Below are 22500 nucleotides of genomic sequence, written 5' to 3'. Positions count from 1 at the left end.
GAGACCCAACTCCACCGCAGCGACCGTTAAGGTAAGTATTATAAAGTGATTTTTACGTTCTACACAGCGGCCTGAGCTCTTATATACAGTATGTTAGAATGCTGCATATAAGAGCCCAGTGGTGGTGGCCGCAGCTTATAGTCACCAAATCTGGTGACAGGTTCCCTTTAAGTGCTGGATTTGATAATCAGGATATTGCCATGTTTCAGTTTATCCACTAGAGGCGCTGTCCTGTTTCTGATAGTGGAGATTGTAAAGGAAAAGCACATAGACAAAGGCAGGCCACAGGTAAGTGAATGTGATGGTAAACGCATTTGCACTTTCTCTTCCAGCTATCTGTTTGCCGAGCTGCAGCGAGTCTCACGGCTTCTGCGAGGTGCCGGGGGAGTGCAAGTGTCGTATGGGATGGCAAGGCCGGCTCTGTGACGAGTGCGTGCGGTACCCCGGCTGCCTGCACGGGTCTTGCTCGCAGCCATTTGAATGCACGTGTCAAGAAGGCTGGGGAGGCCTGTTCTGCAATCAAGACCTGAACTACTGCACCAATCACAAGCCGTGCCACAATGGAGCCAGCTGCACCAACACCGGCCAGGGGAGCTACTCCTGCAACTGCCGAGCGGGCTACACGGGAACCAACTGTGAGATCGAGAGCAACGAATGTGCCAGTAACCCGTGCAAAAATGGAGGCAGCTGCAACGTAAGTCATCACGCCCAGTCTCCTATCACTTGCCCAACGGGCTATGGCTGCATTGGCGGCTTTTGCTTTGGTCCTGTAGCGTAAAAGGCAGCTACGTGGACGCGGTACGACCAACACTTTACATTCTTGTATATTCATTAGCGCCCAAGAAAGTCGAAGTGGTGGCATCACTCCAGGCCAATCGTGATACAAAAGTTGATTTTATTACTTATGGGGTTTATAACTTAAAGGGGTTCTCTAACCTTTAAAAAAATTAAAACAATAACTACTCAACTAATGCCCCACCGATCCACAAAGAAGCCCTAGTGGTCCCCGATGGCGTGCATGTAGGCTTGCAGTCAGTGTCCACTGAGGTTACTGCCACCATGGCTCCTAATACCAAGATGTCAGCCACTTGGTAATGAAAACCAAAGGCCACATTGGAGCCTTTTTCCTGGATTGGTGGGAAGCATCCTTTTTTTTTTTTTTGTTAAAAGGTCGGAGGACCCCTTAAAAAGAAAGCAATGATCAGAAATGTACTTAATATTTAAATCAGGTATTTGTGCTACATGTATATTTTCACATCAGGATCCTTATTATTATTATTTATTATTATTATTCTTTATTACTATTAATAATTATATAAATAATGCATAATAATAATATAAATAATACATAATCTAAATACATAATAATATAAATAATGCATAATATAAATAATACATAATAGTAATAATAAAATAAAAATAATTCATAATAATATAAATAATACATAATAATAATATAAATAATACATAATAGTAATAATAATAAAATAAATAATGCATAATAATATAAATAATACATAATAGAAATACATAAAAATAATAATATACATAAAAATAATAATAATAAAATACATAATAAATATAAATAATATTAATAATAATAATATAAATAATACATAAGAATAATAATATAAATAAAACATAATAATATACATAATATAAATAATACATAATAATAATATAAATAAGACATAATAATAATAATAATACATAATCATAATAATAATAATAATACATACTAATAATAATAATATTAATTTAGCAGTTTTCACACTGGACACTGGGGCTATTTTAGTCTCCTACTTCCTGTCTTTTCAGGAAGAGTTTTCAGCAGGCTCCTTATCATCAGAGTCAGTATTACAATGACTAATAACAGCTATACACACAGTATCCACCAATCACCTTCTCCCCCTCCCTTCACAATGACCTTTGCACACGCTCATTAGATGTTTCAATGCAAAAGACAGGGGCGGGGTCAGACCAGTGTGGATAATGTACGTGTGCTGTGTCCTAAAACAACAGGAAGTTAAGAGTGAAAAAAAAAGTCTCAGTGGTCAATGTGAAGATTGCAAGATTTCTATTTTCTGTTTTTAATACAGACTGTGATATGTAATAAAAAAAATTGACAAAAATGTAAAAAAAATACATCACACAAAATCCTGATTTAAATAGTATTTAGTTTTTTGATGAAGGTATCATCCTGACACCCATTTACTGCTCAACGGGAGCTATGATCACCCTACAAAGCACTGTACTTTTAAAGGGCACCTGTCATGTGAAAAAATGCTATTAACTTGCAGATATGGGGTTAATCTGCAGGGTAATAATGTTTGGAACCTGCCCTGGGTGACGCTGTAACCACGCCCCCCTCACTGATTGACAGCTGCCTCTAATGCTGAGCGAGCTGTCAGTCAGTGTGGGGGGCAGTTATAGCCGCCGCTCTCCATAAACAGAGTGGTGACTGAACCCGCGCCACCACCACCCGATGACTGAAAGCCAAACGCCGTTGGCAGGATTAAAGTTCTCTTCCTCCCGGCAGCTGGGCTGTAAGCGCAGGCACCGGGCAGGATCCAAATGCTATTAGGGTGCGGATTAACCCCATATCTGCAGGTTAATTTCATTTTTCCATGTGACAGGTTCCCTTTAAAAGGAACAATCCAGGCAAAATTTGGTACAGAATCCTATAAAGGGGTGTTCCCACAAATAAATGCTATCACCTATACATTAGATATCGGAAAATTTACTGGGATCTGATCACAGAAACACTCAGCGATCTCAAGAATGGGGTTCTGGATCTTAAGAAGCCGAACCCCATCTGAAAAAGGTGAAGATGCCCATGCTCGACCTCAGCTCCATTCATTGTCTATGGGACTACCGGAAAAAGCCAAGCAGAGTGCTCCGCTTTATCCAATAACCCATATACAATGACTGGAGTGGAAGTAAAGGATGCACCTCTCCACTGTATACAGTGTCCACCCATATCCTGTCCACCACCATTAACTTGAGAACGGCAGCAGCTATAGGCATAGAAGTGGTGTCTAGGTATAGTAAAGTAGCCATGCGCTACGCAATGAAACCACCTATAGCGCCACCTGGTGGAAAACAACGGAGTTAGCATTTTTATCTCAAAAACGGAACGAGAGAGAGAAAAAAAGTGAATTACAAAGTTGTAGGGCATCATCAATACAATACGAATCGACACCTTGCATACAGAAATGCTATGATATGAAACCCATGACCCCCCCAAAACATTGCATGCTGGTCACGCATATGGCACTCATTTAACTTTGATGCTCAAAGTGGCCCCCGTCAGCTGCAATGCACATCTGGCCTCTGCACAGCATACTGTATCTCGCTGCACGTTGGGCAATATGGTAGGTGACACGTTTGCACAAGCATCTGTGATACGTCGTCGTAGGTCCTGCAATGTTGGTGGAGGGGTCGCATACACCTGCTGTGTGATGTGACCTCACAGAAAGAAGTCCAATGGGGTCAGGTCAGGTGAGCGTGGAGGCCACTCCACACAGCCAGCATACCCAATGTCTTGTAGGAAGGTCTCCATGAGGTATCGCTTCACGTCCGCAGCCTTGTGAGTTTTACACGTTCTAATCATAGAATTTCTGTATGTAAGGTGTCGATTCGTATTGTATTGATGATGCCCTACAACTTTGTAATTCACTTTTTTTTCTCTATCTCGTTCCGTTTTCGAGATAAAAATGCTAACTCCGTTGTTTTCCACCAGGTGGCGCTATAGGTGGTTTCATTGCGTAGCGCATGGCTACTTTACTATACCTAGACACCGTTTCTATGCCTATAGCTGCCGCCGTTCTTAAGTTAATGGCGGTGGACAGGATATGGGTGGACACACTGTATAGATGGGGCTATGCAGAGACTCAATTCTTGGGATCGCTGGACCCCAGTAATCTGTATGTTATCTCGAATAAGGGATAAGTTTCAATTGTATAAATAGCCCCTTAAAGAATCATTGCATAATACAAGGATACAAAAACAGAACAGGGAGTCCCAGTGTCAACGCCGACACCTCAGTCCCTAGTACCGCCACCTCAGTCATAGTACTGCCACCTTAGACCCTAGTATGGCCACCTCAGTCCCTAGTACCTCCACCTCAGTCCCTAGTACCGCCACCTCAGTCCTTAGTACCGCCACCTCAGTCCCTAGCACCTCCACCTCAGTCCCTAGCACCTCCACCTCAGTCCCTAGTACCTCCACCTCAGTCCTTAGTACCGCCACAGGCATAATATAGTGCTCAGTATTACCTTCATGCAGCGATTTTAGTTTAACCCATTCAAGGCTGAACTGATGGCACGTCTGCAGAATATAATTCGTCTTATTTTTTATTTTATTTTTTTTAGACTTTCTATACAGTTTCTGTTCTCACATACTCAGAGTTTTCCCTCCGCAGGCTCAATGTAAAGTTGTTCCATTCTGTATATCCATTACCGAGCAGGGACGAGTAGTAAATCCTATCTGAGAGTCTATGTAACTAGCAGGCTTGGCAACTGTGCGCTTTTACAGCAGTTGTATGTCCTATCAGTGTGTAGGGCCCTTTAAGAAGAGGCTCTACAACACTTTTAGGTCTGTAATACACATTGGGTGAAACACGGACCGGGCCAAGATTACATTACCCAGCCTGACCGCCGTGTCTAATGACCTGAGCAAACTGCCTTATAGGAATACAGTCATGTTGAAAGGGGGTGAACCTTTCATAATTTTCCATATTTTTGCATAAATTTGGTATGGGATCACCTGTTGAGGTGGATTCACTAAGCCTCAGGGTCAAGATGGACAATATGGACCAAAGCCAATGGCACAGCGGGTATGACTTGCCGGATGGCACAGGGGACAAGAAGAACCAGGACAGCAGGGTAAGCTGGACAGTGGGGAGATAAGAGGAGCAGGAAACAGGAGAAGACAACGTCAGGAATAACAGACTTAGGAATTGAAAATGTATAGTCAATTCAGGACTTGCAACAGTGTTAGTAGTGTGAACAAGTCCAGAGATGAGTTATGCTTACAGCAGATGAAAGGTTAATCAGCAGTCAACTGGACAACTGCTGACAGCATTGGTGAACAGGTAAACTTGTTTGCAGAGATGAAACACTTTTATGCAACAGCATTTGTAGAGTGAACAAGGCCAGAGATGAGTTAAGCTTACAGCAGATGAAGGGTTAACCATCAATCAATTGGACAGCCCCTGACAGCATTGGTGAACAGGTAAACTTGTTTGCAGAGACGATACCCTGTTATGCAGGAGCACTTATAGTGTGAACAAGGCCAGAGATGAGTTGTTATCCTTACAGCAGATGAAGGTTGGGTCGTAGATCTGCTCCAAGATGCAAAAAAAACCCCCAAAAATTGTAAAAACATCGGGAGTTTGCTGAAATGGTTGTCAGCTGAAAGAACTGGGAAGGCTAAGTCCAAAATGCAAAAGGTAACAGAACACAAAGCTACTTAAAAGGGGCATTCCCAGCTCCAAGATCCTATCCCAATATGTAGTATGTGTAATAATAATATTAGCAAATACCTCCAATTAGAAATGTAGTATAGTTCTCCTGATTAGTCATATCTCTTACCTCATGTGCAGGGCATTGCAGTAGCTTAGGTTAGCGTGGTTAGGACCACGAGCAATAAACTAACAAACTTTCACTATATGAATGATCATACACATGGACACCTAAGGTGTAATGCCCTGCACATGAGGTAAGTGACATGGCTATATTAGGAGAACTATACTACATTTCTAATTGGAGGTATTTGCTAATATTAGTACTATGACTATGGGTATATTGGGATAGGATCTTGGAGATTGGAATATCCATTTAACACTAATCAAAAAGGTCTGTGGCGCCTCTGTTAGGAGTCTCGACACAGAAACTAGCCAGATATCCCTCCGGGAAGGACCTAGCCAAGGGGTGACTCTTTTTAGGAGACCACCATAACCACCATATTAAGTGGCCCTTTTAGTCAATATCCAACTCTTGACGAGTTTAAAGATATGACAAAAGAAATACCAAGGCCAGGTATCCATCCACAGACAGCTGTTTCGGGGTATTGCCCCTCATCAGTGTGGAGTAGGATTCTGGCTAGGTGGGAGCAATGCCTAGTAGACCAGCAAGACAAAACAATCACTGATCTCGGGGAGACCAGCCAGAGAAAACACTGCCGGCAGCCAACGAGGGCGCTCAACACAGTGAAATCCTATCCTTGGCTAGGTCCTTCCTGGAGGGATATCTGGCTAGTTTCTGTGTTGAGACTCCTAACAGAGGCTCCGTTGACTTTTTGATTTGCATATTTCCCAGGGGGCAATTCACCTAGGGTTTCACTGTGTTGAGCGCCCTCGTTGGCTGCCGGCAGTGTTTTCTCTGGCTGGTCTCCCCGAGATCAGTGATTGTTTTGTCCCATTTAACACTAAGGGTTACTTTGCACGTTGCGACATCGCTACTGCGATATCGTCAGGGTCAAATCGAAAGTGACGTACATCCGGCGCGGTAACGACGTCGCAACGTGCAAAGCCTAGGAGAGAAGATGAACGAGCGTGAAACAGTCAAAAATCGGTGATCTGTGTCACGTCGGTCATTTTCATAATGTCGGTGCGTCCACAGGTACGATGTTGTTTGTCGTTCCTGCGGCAGCTCACATCGCTGTGTGTGAAGCTGCAGGAGCGACAAACATCTCCTTACCTGCGCCCGGCGTCCACCGGCAATGTGGAAGGGAGAAGGTGGATGGGATGTCTACATCCCGCTCATCTCCACCCCTCCACTGCTATTGGCCGGCCGATTAGTGAAGTCGCGGTGACGCCGAATGCACCGCCTCCTTGAAGGAGGGATTCTTCGGCAGTCACAGCGACGTCACTGACCAGGTAAGTGCGTATGAAGCTGCCGTAGCGAACATTATCGCTACGGCAGCTATCACACAAAATCGCATGTGCGACGGGGGCGGGGACTATCGTGCTCAGCATCGCAGCATCGGCTTGCGATGTCGTAGTGTGCAAAGTGCCCTTAAGACACATCACATGAGGGTCTGAGTCTGCCTTAAAAAAGCCTTGGGTCTTGATGCCACTGAAGTTTTCCGGACAACTTCTGAAATCCGATGTGGAGTACAGCAAAGGGCAGCGGTCACAGGGGAAGGGAGCAGAGTCGGGCCAAAACAGGTGAGTGACAAGATTTGACCTAAAATTTTATCAGATTTTCACACGAGTCTTAAAAGTAAAGAAAAACAAATCAAACAAATGAATAAATAAATATTACACTGTCATTTTTTTTAAAATACGAACAATGATTCAATATCTCATGTCTGTGAGTGGCAAAAGTATGTGAACCCTTAGGATTAGCAGTTAAGCTGAAAGTGGAATTAGTCTTATTAGGTGACTTGGTTTATTTAAAGAACTTTGAATTTTTGAAATCGGATCTTAACAGTATATGTATATGGAAGTGTATCATGGCACGAACAAAGGAGATTACGGAGGTCCTTATAAGAGGAGCTGTTCATGCAGTTTTTAAAACTTTCCCTAAAGAGTTTGGACCCCATCAATCCGCAGTACAGGTAATAATGGTGTAGAATTACCCCCCAAAACAAGGCATAAATAGTCTGCGAGGCTTCAAAGAAAACAATTACTGGACACATGTAGATGCAGATATGGCTGCACAAGGAGGTCACACCGGATACGGAAAGCAAAAAGGTTCAAAAAACCTTTGACACTCAGAGATATAAGATACTATAATATAATATTTTTAACAAATTCTTATCTACTTTTAGGACTTTTGTAAAAAATCTGATATAGTTTTAGGTCAAATTTATTCAAAAATATGGAAAATTCACAAACCCTCAATCACCTTTGTACATGAAGCATTAGACTCAAGCGAGGGGGCGAGACGGTTGGCCGGGTACTGCGATCTTAGGGCGGTCCGTGTACTAAAGACATTTTAAACCGGCCCTAAGATTACGTGAAAGTGAATGCAAAAATTTGCAAGTGTACAGTGTCTGGAGCGATCATACACTGCCATAAACACCGCACAGCGCATGCACGATGTAAGGTACGTATGTACTGTATACTGCATCCTAACATAGATGTAGAGCACATACTACCACACATTAGCAAGTACAAAATCCATCCCTCCATGTACATCCGTGTCACCATACAAAGCGCTCACATTCCACCATCATTCTGAATGTACCAGGTTCCACACAACCGACATTTACGAGCCAAGTACAGACCACCATGTCCGGACCGGTCACGGGTCTACTGACCAAACGCAACAGTCTTCGGAGACTCAACAGGAGACCCGTGGACCATCCAGACTTTGTCCGTCCTGAGACTGTGAATGACGGACAGGTAAAACCGGTCTTAAAGGGAACCTGTCACCAGTTTTGGGGCCTATAAGCTGCAGCCACCATCACTGGTCTCTTATATACATCATTCTAACATACTGTATATAAGAGCCCAGGCCGTTGTGTAGAACGTAAAAATCACTTTATAATACTCACTTAAACAGTCACTGCAGTGGAGTTGCGTTATATGGGTGTCTCCGTTCTCCGGTGGCGGTGCCTCCTCTTTCGGCCATCTTTGTTGCCCTTCTTCTGAAGCCTGTGTGCATGACGCGCCCTACGTCATCCACACTCGCCGGCATTGAGGTCCTGCGCAGGTGCACTGTCACCTATGTCATCCACACTCGTTGGCACTGAGGTCCTGCGCAGGAGCACTTTGATCTGCCCTGCTCAGGGCAGATCAAAGTATTGTAGTGCGCTTGCGCGGGACCGGTGAGTGTGTTATGACGTAGGACGCGTCACGCACACAGGCTTCAGAAGGAGGACGAAGATGGCCGAAAGAGGAGACGCCGGCTCCAGAGAACAAAGACGACCATCTGACCGAACTCCACCGAAGCGACCGTTTAGGTGAGTATTATAAAGTGATTTTTACGTTCTTCCCACTGCTTATAGGACCCAAAACTGGTAACAGGTTCTTGTTAAAGGGATATTCCTATCCCTAGGATATGTCCTCATTTTTTGATCAGTGGGGGAATCAGATCCACTTTTCCTGAGAAAGAAGGGGACGCAGTGATGTTTACCTCGCATTGTTGGATCGCTGTTGGTCCTAGAGGTCATAAAGTGGTGGTATATTGCGGCGGTATGCCATCACTTTACGAGATGGGAATTTTCTTTTAAAGGGGTTTTCTGTAAGACAATTATCTACTACACTGTTTTATTCACTCTTATTTTTAAAGATCTTTGCTTGCTCTTTGTGAAATATTACAATTAAAGAAAACCTGTCATCAGAAATTTGGCTTTCAACCTAAATGTTCCCCCTCTGCAGCTCGTGGGCTGCATTCTAGTAAGGTTTCTATACTTTTTGTGCCCCCTTTTAAACCAAAATAAATACTTTATAAAACTGTACCTTTCGGTTTGAAAATCTTGTAAATCGTCCATGGGGGCGGGCCGTGTGGCGTCCGTTGCTGTCCCTTACGCCGTCCCCCATGCTCCAAATCATCCCTCAGGACGCCGCCCACTGCGCCCGAGGTCCTGTGCATGCCGGGACACCTAGTGACGTGGTCGCAGGCATGAGAGTATGGGCGGCGCTGTGATTGCATCGCAAGTGCCCGCCCATACTCTTGTGCCCGCCCTTTCCCCACTGCCTCCAGCGTTCTGCGCCGGCCCGACGTCACCTTCTTCCCATCGTACCCTGCAGCAGGAAATAGATGGGAGGAGCGGGGCGGGCCACTACAGGAGAAGCGGAGGATCTGAGCGACGTACAGAGGGGAGAGTGCGCCCACGAGAGTATGGGCGCGCACTTGCGATGCAATCACAGCGCCGGAATCCCGATGTTTCTACACTTAGAAAATAATCCTGCAGTAAAATCGAACAAAAACGCATTGAAAAACACAATAGATAGACTGCAATTTTGGTGCAGCCGCCTGCAAAGAAAATGGAAACATGGCGGTATAATATCACCAGCAAGCTGGAAAAAAAAAAACTTTTCCAAAATTCTGAATTCTGTTGTGAGCTTTTTCTTTACAAAAATATAGATTACCTTCACTGGGTGCAAGTAGAGATCTTCAAAATGGTGTATTAGAAACTAGCAGAACTTTAGAATATGCAGTGGATACAGAAAACCTCTTTAAATCTTTTGGGGAAATAAAAAAAACAAACAAAAAAAAACAAAACCCAAAACTAGTGCACAGAAAAACATCCGATATTATCTACTGTGGGTTATCGCGTGACTACAGAGCTGGATTTTCGGTTTGTGTGTCATCCACATAACGTACCATGCGCAGATTGAAAATGTAGCTTTGTATATATAGCCATAAAGGGGTCGTCAGAAATTCGAAAAACTTGACTTTTTTTTCCTGCCAAAACATCGCCACTCCATCTACAGGTTGTTTATTGTATTGAAGCTCGTCATCATTTATATAAAGGGAACCTGTCAGGACCCCTAACCGCTGGAAATCGCCATTATTATTAAACAGTATTGTGCAAAAGTTTTAGGCATGTGTGAAACAAATGAATTCTTCTTGTCCATAGGTCTCCTCCATCACCGCTTGCCTTGAGACAGAATCAGTTATCACAGTAGATAATCTTTATTGTACCACCTTTCAACCCTTTACTAACAAACGAATCGAGGGGACATTTTTCTGCACCCCAGTTTCTATCTTTTTGTACGTAGTTGTGTAACTTGTTTCCATATTAATGATGAAGCTTTGGCTTTAATTCTTCCATGAAGACCACTTTTGGTCACACTTCTCAAAACAATACATTGGTGTAGCTCAGTCCCATTGGCTGCTATTAGTTCTGAGCTGATGGCACTGCTGGACATCTTCTGATTTAAAAAAAAAAAAAAAAAGCACGATATGTCTTTAATCTCCTACACTAAGGGGTACTTTGTACACTACGACATCGCTAGCCGATGCTTGCGATGCCGAGCGCGATAGTCCCCGCCCCCATCGCAGCTGCGATATCTTGTGCTTCACATGCACTTACCTGCCCTGCGATGTCGTTCTGGCCGGCGACCCACCTCCTTCCTAATGGGGCGGGTCGTGCGGCGTCACAGTGACGTCACACGGCAGGCGGCCAATAGAAGCGGAGGGGCGGAGATGAGCGGGACGTAAACATCCCGCCCACCTCCTTCCTTCCGCATAGCCGGCATGAGCCGCAGGACGCAGGTAGGAGATGTTCCTCGCTCCTGCGGCTTCACACACAGCGATGTGTGCTGCCGCAGGAACGAGGAACAACATTGTAACATCGGTCCTTCCGAAATTATGGAAATGACCGACTCTACACCGATCATACGATTTTGACGCTTTTGCACTCGTTAATCGTATCAAAAACGATTTACACACTCCGATATAGGACAGCGACGCCGGATGTGCATCACTTTCGATTTGACCCCACCGACATCGCACCTGCAATGTTGTAGCGTGCAAAACACCCCTTACTTTCCTTAGTCAACCACAGCGTTTATGGTCCTAAAAGGTTGCCAATATCTTGTGCTGTTCAAGCGGTTTTAAAAAAGCACCATCTTGAAACCCCTGTCTGCTTTGAAACGTTTCCTGGGAAAAACCTTGCTGATGCAGTATAACTACCTTGTCTTGTTATTTGGCCTAAAACACACGGCATGAAAATCGATGAATGCGATAAAACATCGCATTCCACTCGGACCAATATTAGTCTATGGGTCAGCACCCATGAGCGATTATTTTCTCGGCCCCAATCGGACCGGGAAAACAAATCGCAGCATGCTGCGGATGTAATGCGAGACTCTTTCTCTCGCACCCATTCAAGGCTATGGGGCGAGAGAAAGATCGCATTGCACTCGCGGTACACCGGTGTACCGCGAGTGCAGGGCAAGAATGGCAATAGCCAGCTATGGAGGAGAGAGGGAGATAGATCCCTCCCTCCCCTCTGTAGCGCCGGCCCGCCCCTCCTCAGTGCCGGTCCGTCCCCTGCAGCTGAGGTCCGATCACATGATCAGACCTCAGTCGCAGTGACACTCGGCTCCCGCTGTGCTGCCAGCGTGAGCCGAGTGTCATGCGAGGATCGCATTAGTCCCCGTGTGGCAACGGCCTCATGCTCAGGGTGGAAACACATCTATGCGAGTAAAATCGGTCCGACTGGGCTGAAAAAAACTCGGCTGATTTTAGTTCACGTTAGGTGCGAGTGCAACGCAAGTGCGATGCTATTTCTGAATAAATTAATGATTTTACTAGCGTGTGTAATGCGTGTGTAATGCGTGTGTAATGCGTATTTTTTACTATGTCATCTGCCATTCAGCGCTGCTACATGGCCGCTGACAGCAGACACAGACAGCTATGTAGCAGAGCTGAATGGCAGATGACAGCAGACACAGACAGAGCCGCACAATCAGAATGAACTCGGGTGAACTTAACCCAACTTCATTGTCATGCTGCGGCTCTGTCTGTGCCGCGTCCTGATTAGCGGTCACCAGTGAAGGGCTCACCGGTGACCACTAATCCCCCGAGTGACTGAAGTTAGCAGCCCTCTCTCATACTCACCGATCCCCGGCGTTCACACTGCTGCGGCGGCTTTTACTGTTTTGAAAAAGCCGGCCGCTCATTAAACAATCTCGTATACCCTGCTTTCCCCGCCCACAGGCGCCTATGATTGGTTGCAGTGAGACACGCCCCCACGCTGAGTGACAGGTGTCTCACTGCACCCAATCACAGCAGCCGGTGGGCGGGTCTATACTGTGCAGTGAAATAAATAAATAATTAAAAAAAAATGGCGTGCGGTCCCCCCCAATTTTAATACCAGCCAGATAAAGCCATACGGCTGAAGGCTGGTATTCTCAGGATGGGGAGCTCCACGTTATGGGGAGCCCCCCAACCTAACTATCAGTCAGCAGCCGCCCAGAATTGCCGCATACATTATATGCGACAGTTCTGGGACTGTACCAGGCTCTTCCCGATTTGCCCTGGTGCGTTGGCAAATCAGGGTAATAAGGAGTTAATGGCAGCCCATAGCTGCCACTAAATCCTAGATTAATCATGTCAGGCGTCTCCCCGAGATTCCTTCCATGATTAATCTGTAAATTACAGTAAATAAACACACACACATGAAAAAATCCTTTATTAGAAATAAAAAACACAAACAAATTCCCTCATTACCAATTTAATAAGCCCCAAAAAACCCTCCATATCCGGCGTACTCCACGGACCTCCAGCGTCGCTTCCAGCATGAAGGTGACAGGAGCTGCAGAAGACACCGCCGCTCCGGTCACCTCCAAGCAGCAACTGAGGTGAGTAGCGCGATCAGCTGAGCTGTCACTGAGGTTAATCGCGGCCACCGCTGGATCCTCCAACAGTGACAGCTCAGCTGATCGCGCTACTCACCTCAGTTGCTGCTTGGAGGTGACCGGAGCGGCGGTGTCTTCTGCAGCTCCTGTCACCTTCATGCTGGAAGCGACGCTGGAGGTCCGTGGAGTACGCCGGATATGGAGGGCTTTTTGGGGCTTATTAAATTGGTAATTATCTAATAAAGGATTTTTTCATGTGTGTGTGTTTATTTACTGTAATTTACAGATTAATCATGGAGGGTGTCTCATAGACGCCTGACATGATTAATCTAGGATTTAGTGGCAGCTATGGGCTGCCATTAACTCCTTATTACCCCGATTTGCCAACGCACCAGGGCAAATCGGGAAGAGCCGGGTACAGTCCCAGAACTGTCGCATCTAATGTATGCGGCAATTCTGGGCGGCTGCTGACTGATATTGTTAGGCTGGGGGGGCTCCCCATAAAGTGGAGCTCCCCATCCTGAGAATACCAGCCTTTAGCCGTATGGCTTTATCTGGCTGGTATTAAAATTGGGGGGGACCGCACGCCGTTTTTTTTAATTATTTATTTATTTATTTCACTGCACAGTATAGACACAACCACCGGCTGCTGTGATTGGGTGCAGTGAGACACCTGTCACTCAGCGTGGGGGCGTGTCTCACTGCAACCAATCATAGGCGCCTGTGGGCGGGGAAAGCAGGGAATACGAGATTGTTTAATGAGGGGGCGGCTTTTTCAAAATAGTAAAAGTCGCCGCAGCAGTGAGAAAGCCGTGCAGCGCCGCGCCGGGGATCGGTGAGTATGAGAGAGGAGGGGAAAATGACCGACAGACTGTGAGAGAGGGACAGAGATAGTGACGGACCGACAGAGAGAGAATAGAGACCGAGAGGGAGAGACCGACTGACAGAGAAATAGTGATTGACAGATATTGGGAGACATCGCTCGTTTCCAGTGTTTTAGGAAACATGCGAGAAATGTATTTAGAAAATCGGATGTCACTAGGATGGTGTGAATGCCGTCCCGTGACATCCGATTTTTTACACGCTCCCATAGACTTGCATTGGAGAAACTCGCAGTAGAAACTCGCAAAAAAGCAGCATGCTCAGTCCGATTTGGACTGAGAAAAAAATCGCAGATGAGAGCTGAATCATTCACTAACATGTGTCCGATTCCAATGCGAGATTTTCTCTCATTGCTCTACTGCGAGAAACTCGCAAGTGAGAAGCCGCCCTCAGACTTGCTATGGTGTAAGACTCGTGACATGAAACTCTTCCAAAACCTCATCATTGTGGGAGAGTTTAGCTGTTCCTCACCCATTCCTAAGCCTCCTACCCAGTTTCAGTTTCAGTGAATGCCTTTTTTTGAGCCTACATATATAAATGATCATTATCCCCTCTTTGGTATAATTAGTTACTCATACACCTAAGTACAATCGGATGAAGTCCCTGATATTGGGCAAGTGTACCTAGGACAATTGATGTGTTGTTGTTTTTGAGTTACAGGGTGGTCACACCTCATATTGATGATTTAGATTTCTCTTTTGATCCTTCACCTAATTGATAAAAATATACAATTAACTCTTCTATTTTTTTTAAAGTATTCTTACTTTGTAGCATTTTTGCCATACCTGCCTAATACTTTTGCACAATATAGTTACTATGATGACAGGAGCCTTTCCAGCTACCGTACAATGCAATATTTTTATGTTTTAAAAAAGCTCTTTCATTCCGTTGCTTGTCAAATGTGAAGGAACCAGGACTTTTTCGACAATGTGTAGTTTTCCCCAGACTAATCATGGCTCGGATCCTCCAATAAAGACCTCCGGCAAGTGGTGTCCCTGCTCGAGATTTCCCGCAGTCGTAACATGTTAATCACACTGAGGAGGGTGTGAGCCGAGGTGCCAAGACTGTAAAAGAGGCTCTGAGGCTTTAGACCCATGTGTGCTGGCCTCCAATGTGTCATAGTCTAATGTTAACAACCTATCGTTCATGTGAATAGGTTGAGCAACCGAACGATGCGTCCAAAAACACTCGATCAACATTGTTAAAACGGACGAAAATATGGTCGTTCAATTTTCGAAAATTGTGAACTGTAAATTGCAATTGATCGTTCAATGATTTGACTGACAAAAAAGAGGAATGGTAAGGGATGACCGTGTTCCAACGCAATAGTTCAATAGCAGTTTGAGCATTGGAACCTGTCACAGGGACCGGATGACATGACCGGGACACCTAAGCTGACCCTCAGACTGGGACCCTGTGCTGTCCCTTAGCTCAGAGGTTCGTTTGATGGTGGCGAGGTCTGAGTCACCAGCGTGTCCCTAACTTTTGTCCAAGCCCGGATGTAACTCCTCTCCCCGACCTCCTCCTGAGGAGGTGTCTGTTTGTTTGACACATGGTCTGTATGAGGAGGCAAGAAGGACTCCTGTGGGATCTTGGTGAGATTATATATATATATATATATATATATATATATATTATATTTGGAGATTCCAGAATTGAGGGGTTACTGACAGGCTTCCTGTTTGCACCAAAAATAGAAGTTTTGTCCTATCCTTCACTACTCTCCACAATCTTCAGCTCTCCACTGAGAATGAATAGAGGTGGGCATGCTTGACTTCCGCTCTAGTCCGATGGGGTAAACACACCCCCGGCAATTGGAAAATTATCCCCCATCATATGGATAGGAGGTAATTTCAAATCTTGGTGCAAATCCGATTAAACGGCAATAACAAACACAAACTTATTTTTGGATTCAAACCTATTTTTGGATGAAAGTAGCCATGTTTTTCTAATTAGAGTCATTTATCATAATTTTCTATTGCACTAGGTTTTACGATTCACCCCATTACGTGTTTGTAGACAGTCAAATACATCCTTATTAATAACTCCTTTTTTTTCTCTGTGTCCTTGCACATTGTCTTCTCCCATTTCACCCATCGATTTCCTTTCATTTGCATGTCCATCGCTGCCCTTGGCTTCCACCGATTCCAACCTCCTCTAACGGTCCATTTTTTTGTTTTGCACTCTCAATTAAACTTAACCTCTCTCTCCAAATGTTTTCCTGCTCATTATCCCCCCCACCCTTCTCTGATTCCATTACCCCACACCCTTCCTATCCCAGGACCTGGAGAATGACTACAAATGCGTGTGCCCTCGAGGTTTCTATGGCAAGAACTGTGACATAAGTGCCATGACGTGTGCCGATGGCCCTTGCTTTAATGGTGGCACCTGCGTAGAGAAAAGCATTGTGGGTGGTTATGTCTGCCGTTGCCCCATCAATTACCATGGATCCAACTGTGAGAAAAAAATTGATCGTTGCACCAACAACCCGTGTCTGAATGGTGAGTCTCCGCTGCTACATAATTCTTCAGATTGTGGCCTTCATCAGGATTGCATCCTATAACTTTTTACAATCTCCTCTTAGGTGGCCACTGCTTGGATGTTGGGCGTAACGCAGTGTGCAAATGTCGGGTGGGCTTCTCAGGACCTCGTTGTGAAGTAAATGTCGACGACTGTGCCATCAACCCCTGTGCCAATGGAGGCACCTGCGTAGACGGGCTGAACACCTACACATGTTCCTGTACTCTTGGCTATGGTGGTAAAGATTGTACTCAACGAGTAGATGCCTGCAGCTCTAAGCCATGCCTTAATGGAGGCACCTGCTTCACCCATTTCAGCGGCCACGTTTGCCAATGTCCCTCTGGCTTAATGGGCTCCAGTTGTGAGTTCAGGGTGCAAGAACCAACTTCTTCATCTTACTATGCCGATCCTCCGTCGAACCTAGCCCTAACAGCTTGCCTAGGAGTAATCACGTTGGGTTTGGTGGCATGCGGTCTGGTGCTCCTTATGAGAGGTCTTAAGAAAGGATTCCTCAATCAGAAAGGGATAGTCACCAATGACTTAGAGCACAAGAACAACCTAAAAGAGAAAGAGCCGTTTCTTATCTCACCTCCTCATTTCAAGATGCCCAATCAGGACTGTCTTAGGGAAAAATCCCGAAGCAAGCAGAAGCTGCTCCCGGCATCAGATATGGAGGAGGAGAAAGATGGCCGCCGGTGAGTAGCTCTTCCATCACTGATGTATGGGCAGCATGGATATTTAAGATTAACTTTTTCCACCCACACAATTTTTGTTTTTGCGCTTTTGATTATTTTCTCTCCCTTGGTAAAAGAGACATAGCTTTTTTAATTTTTTTTTTTCCAAATCCATGAGGACTTGTTTTATTGGAGGACAAGTTGCAATTTTGAATGACGCCATTGATTTCACCATAAAATGTACCAAAAAATTGGGAGGGTGGGGGGGGTTAAACAAAAAAAACCAACAAAAAACTATGCTAAAATGATTAAAAAAAAAAAAAAAAAAATTACATAAATTAAAAAAAAAAAATCGCACTACTGCTATAGATTTTATGGTGTATGTTCTGTGGTAGCAATGATCTGGTGACATGATTCTCCAGGTCAGTATGATTACAATGATACCACACTTTTTTTTTAACCAACAATTTATTTTTATAAAGGTTTGAGAAAAGATAACATTAAATTTGTGTTTTTTTTCCCCAAAGTTTTCTATATATCCATTTTTAGACCTAAAGACTTGATTTTAAGTGCCAAGATAATAGTTCTTATTGATACTATTTTGGGGGCACATAAGATGTTTTGATCACTTTTTTTTTTTCACTTTTTTTGGGGGTGATGACCAAGAGATTGCAATTTTGTGTTTTGTTTTATTATTGCTTTACGGTGAATATCATATGAATTAAATAATATTATATGTTGATAGGATGTGTCAATAATACCAAATGAAGGGAATTTTGTTTACTTACCGTAAATTCCTTTTCTTCTAGCTCCTATTGGGAGACCCAGACAATTGGGTGTATAGCTTCTGCCTCCGGAGGCCACACAAAGTATTACACTTTAAAAAGTGTAACCCCTCCCCTCTGCTATACACCCTCCCGTGCATCACGGGCTCCTCAGTTTTGGTGCAAAAGCAGGAAGGAGGAAACTTATAAATTGGTCTAAGGTAAATTCAATCCGAAGGATGTTCGGAGAACTGAACCATGAACCAAAAGAACAATTCAACATGAACAACATGTGTACACAAAAGAACAACAGCCCGAAGGGAACAGGGGTGGGTGCTGGGTCTCCCAATAGGAGCTAGAAGAAAAGGAATTTACGGTAAGTAAACAAAATTCCCTTCTTCTTTGTCGCTCCATTGGGAGACCCAGACAATTGGGACGTCCAAAAGCAGTCCCTGGGTGGGTAAAATAATACCTCGATAAAAAGAGCCGTAAAACGGCCCCCTCTTACAGGTGGGCAACCGCCGCCTGAAGGACTCGCCTACCTAGGCTGGCATCTGCCGAAGCATAGGTATGCACCTGATAGTGTTTCGTGAAAGTGTGCAGACTCGACCAGGTAGCCGCCTGACACACCTTCTGAGCCGTAGCCTGGTGCCGCAATGCCCAGGATGCACCCACGGCTCTGGTAGAATGGGCTTTTAGCCCTGAAGGAATCGGAAGCCCAGAAGAACGGTAGGCTTCAAGAATCGGTTCCTTGATCCACCGAGCCAAGGTTGACTTGGAAGCCTGCGAACCCTTACGCTGGCCAGCGACAAGGACAAAGAGCGCATCAGAACGGCGCAGGGGCGCCGTCCGAGAAATGTAGAGCCGGAGTGCTCTCACTAGATCTAGCAAGTGCAAATCCTTTTCACATTGGTGAACTGGATGAGGGCAAAATGAAGGTAAGGAGATATCCTGATTGAGATGAAAAGGGGATACCACCTTAGGGAGAAATTCCGGGACCGGACGCAGAACCACCTTATCCTGGTGAAAAACCAGGAAGGAGGCTTTGCATGACAGCGCTGCCAACTCCGACACTCTACGGAGCGATGTAACTGCCACTAGAAATGCCACCTTCTGCGAAAGACGTGATAGAGATACATCCCGCAGTGGCTCGAAAGGTGGTTTCTGAAGAGCCTTTAGCACTCTGTTAAGATCCCATGGTTCCAGCGGCCTCTTGTAAGGTGGGACTATGTGGCAAACTCCCTGCAGGAACGTGCGGACCTGCGGAAGCCTGGCTAGACGCTTTTGAAAAAAACACGGAAAGCGCCGATACTTGTCCCTTGAGAGAACCGAGCGAGAAACCCTTGTCCATTCCTGATTGAAGGAAGGAAAGAAAAGTGGGCAAGGTAAACGGCCAGGGGGAAAAACCCTGATCAGAGCACCAGGATAAAAAGATCCTCCAAGTCCTGTAATAGATCTTGGCGGACGTTGGTTTCCTGGCTTGTCTCATAGTGGCAATGACATCTTGAGATAACCCTGAAGACGCTAGGAGCCAGGACTCAATGGCCACACAGTCAGGTTGAGGGCCGCAGAATTCAGATGGAAAAATGGCCCTTGAGACAGCAAGTCTGGGCGGTCTGGGAGTGCCCACGGTTGACCCACCGTGAGGTGCCACAGATCCGGGTACCACGACCTCCTCGGCCAGTCTGGAGCGACGAGGATGGCGCGGCGGCAGTCGGACCTGATTTTGCGTAACACTCTGGGCAGCAGTGCTAGAGGAGGAAATACATAAGGCAGTTGAAACTGCGACCAATCCTGAACTAATGCGTCCGACGCCAGAGCTCTGTGATCTTGAGACCGTGCCATGAATGCCGGGACCTTGTTGTTGTGCCGAGACGCCATGAGGTCGACGTCCGGCGTTCCCCAGCGGCAACAGATCTCTTGAAACACGTCCGGGTGAAGAGACCATTCCCCTGCGTCCATGCCCTGGCGACTGAGAAAGTCTGCTTCCCAGTTTTCTACGCCCGGGATGTGAACTGCGGAGATGGTGGAGGCTGTGGCCTCCGCCCACAGCAGAATCCGCCGAACTTCTTGGAAGGCTTGACGACTGCGTGTGCCGCCCTGGTGGTTGATGTACGCAACCGCCGTGGCGTTGTCCGACTGTATGCGGATCTGTCTGCCCTCCAGCCACCGATGGAACGCCTTTAGGGCTAGATACACTGCCCTTATCTCCAGAACATTGATCTGAAGGGAGGACTCTGTCGGAGTCCAGGTTCCCTGAGCCCTGTGGTGGAGAAAAACCGCTCCCCACCCTGACAGACTCGCGTCCGTCGTGACCACAGCCCAGGATGGGGGCAGGAAGGATTTTCCCCTCGACAAAGAAGTGGGAAGAAGCCACCACTGAAGAGAGGTTTTGGCTGCCAGTGAAAGAGAGACGTTCCTGTCTAGGGACGTCGACCTCCTGTCCCATTTGCGGAGAATGTCCCATTGAAGTGGACGCAGATGAAACTGCGCAAAAGGGAACTGCCTCCATAGCTGCCACCATCTTCCCTAGGAAGTGCCTGAGGCGCCGCAAGGGGTGTGACTGGGCCCGAAGAAGAGAGTGCACCCCTGTCTGCAGCGAACGCTGTTTGTCCAGCGGAAGCTTGACTATTGCTGAGAGAGTATGAAACTCCATCCCGAGGTACGTCAGTGATTGGGTCGGTGTAAATTTTGACTTTGGGAAATTGATGATCCACCCGAACCTCTGGAGTAAAAGCCGCGACCACGTTCTTGAAGGGGAACGGGGATCACAACTCCTTCTGCCTTCAGAGTGTTCACCGCCTGAAAAAGTGCATCGGCTCGCTCGGGGGGCGGAGATGTTCTGAAGAAATGAGTCGGAGGACGAGAGCTGAGCTCTATCCTGTAACCGTGAGACAATGTCTCTCACCCATCAGTCTTGGACATGTGGCCACCAGGCGTCGCAAAAGCGGGAGAGCCTGCCACCGACCGAGGATGCGGTTTGGGGAGGCCGAAAGTCATGAGGAGGCCGCCTTGGAGACGGTGCCTCCGGCGGTCTTTGGAGGACGTGACTTAGACCGCCATGCATAAGAGTTCCTCTGGCCCTTCTGAGGCCTGTTGGACGTGGAGGATTGGGACTTGGCTGAGGGCCGAAAAGACCGAAACCTCGACTGAATCTTTCGCTGCTGCGGTCTGTTTGGCTTGGACTGGGGAAAGGACGAATCCTTTCCCTTGGATTGCTTAATAATTTCATCCAATTGCTCGCCAAACAAACGGTCGCCAGAAAATGGCAAACCGGTTAGGAACTTCTTGGAAGCAGAGTCTGCCTTCCATTCGCGTAGCCACATGGCCCTGCGGACTGCCACCGAATTGGCGGACGCTACCGCTGTACGGCTCGCAGAGTCCAGGGCGGCTTTCATGGCGTAGGATGAAAAAACCGACGCCTGAGAAGTCAAAGACGCAACTTGCGGAGCAGAGGTACGTGTGACCGCATTAATCTCAGATAGACAAGCTGAGATAGCCTGGAGTGCCCACACTGCTGCAAAGGCTGGGGCAAAAGACGCGCCTATGGCTTCATAGATGGATTTCATCAGGAGTTCTATCTGCCTGTCAGTGGCATCCTTGAGCGATGAACCATCTGCCACTGATACTACGGATCTAGCCGCCAGGCTAGAGACTGGAGGATCCACCTTGGGACATTGAGCCCAACCCTTAACTACGTCAGCAGGAAAAGGGTAGCGTGTGTCATTAAGACGCTTAGAAAAGCGCTTGTCCGGAAATGCTCTGTGCTTCTGGACAGCATCTCTGAAGTTAGAGTGATCGAAAAAAGCACTCTGTGTACGTTTAGGAAACCTAAACTGGTGTTTCTCCTGCTGCGAAGCAGACTCCTCTATAGGTGGAGTTGGGGGAGAAAGATCTAGCACCTGGTTGATGGACGCTATAAGGTCATTTACTATGGCGTCCCCTTCCGGTGTATCAAGATTGAGAGCAACGTCAGGGTCAGAGCCCTGAGCTGCGACCTCCGCTTCATCCTCCAGAGAGTCCTCAAGCTGAGACCCCGAACAGCGTGATGAAGTCGGGGAAGGTTCCCAGCGAGCCCGCTTAGCCGGTCTGGGACTGCGGTCCGTGTCGGAGTCCTCCCCGTGAGACTCAGGTGTCACCCCAGGAGCACGCTGCTGTGCAGACCGAGAGGGGCCTGGGGGCGATGAACTCACAGTGCCCGAGGCCTGTGTAAGGACCGATCTGGACTGCAAAGCTTCTAGTATCTTAGCAGACCATCTGTCCATAGACTGAGCCATGGATTGTGACAGCGACTCAGAGTTTCTCAGCCAAAGCTGCAAACTCTGTCCCTGCCACCTGGACAGTGGAGGTCGGGGGTTCTACCTGAGCTGAGGGCCCCACCAGTGCCCGAGGCTCC

At 46.5% G+C, this 22500-nt stretch overlaps 1 protein-coding gene across 1 annotated transcript in view; it reads left to right on the top strand.

Moving 5' to 3' along the window:
• DLL3 (delta like canonical Notch ligand 3) overlaps positions 1-22500 on the top strand; it is a 96081-nt gene that overhangs the window by 61314 nt on the left and 12267 nt on the right. Inside the window, exons 5-7 of the mRNA XM_075324835.1 lie at positions 333-694; positions 16428-16647; positions 16731-17361. Of these exons, the coding sequence (XP_075180950.1) occupies positions 333-694; positions 16428-16647; positions 16731-17361 (1213 nt within the window). The remainder of the gene's footprint in view (positions 1-332; positions 695-16427; positions 16648-16730; positions 17362-22500) is intronic.

Source organism: Anomaloglossus baeobatrachus, chromosome 9 (genome assembly GCF_048569485.1).
Source record: "Anomaloglossus baeobatrachus isolate aAnoBae1 chromosome 9, aAnoBae1.hap1, whole genome shotgun sequence".
NCBI classification, from domain to species: Eukaryota; Metazoa; Chordata; class Amphibia; order Anura; family Aromobatidae; genus Anomaloglossus; species Anomaloglossus baeobatrachus.
The sequence above is the reverse complement of the archived record's forward strand: the minus strand, read 5'-3'. Positions and strand labels throughout refer to the sequence as shown.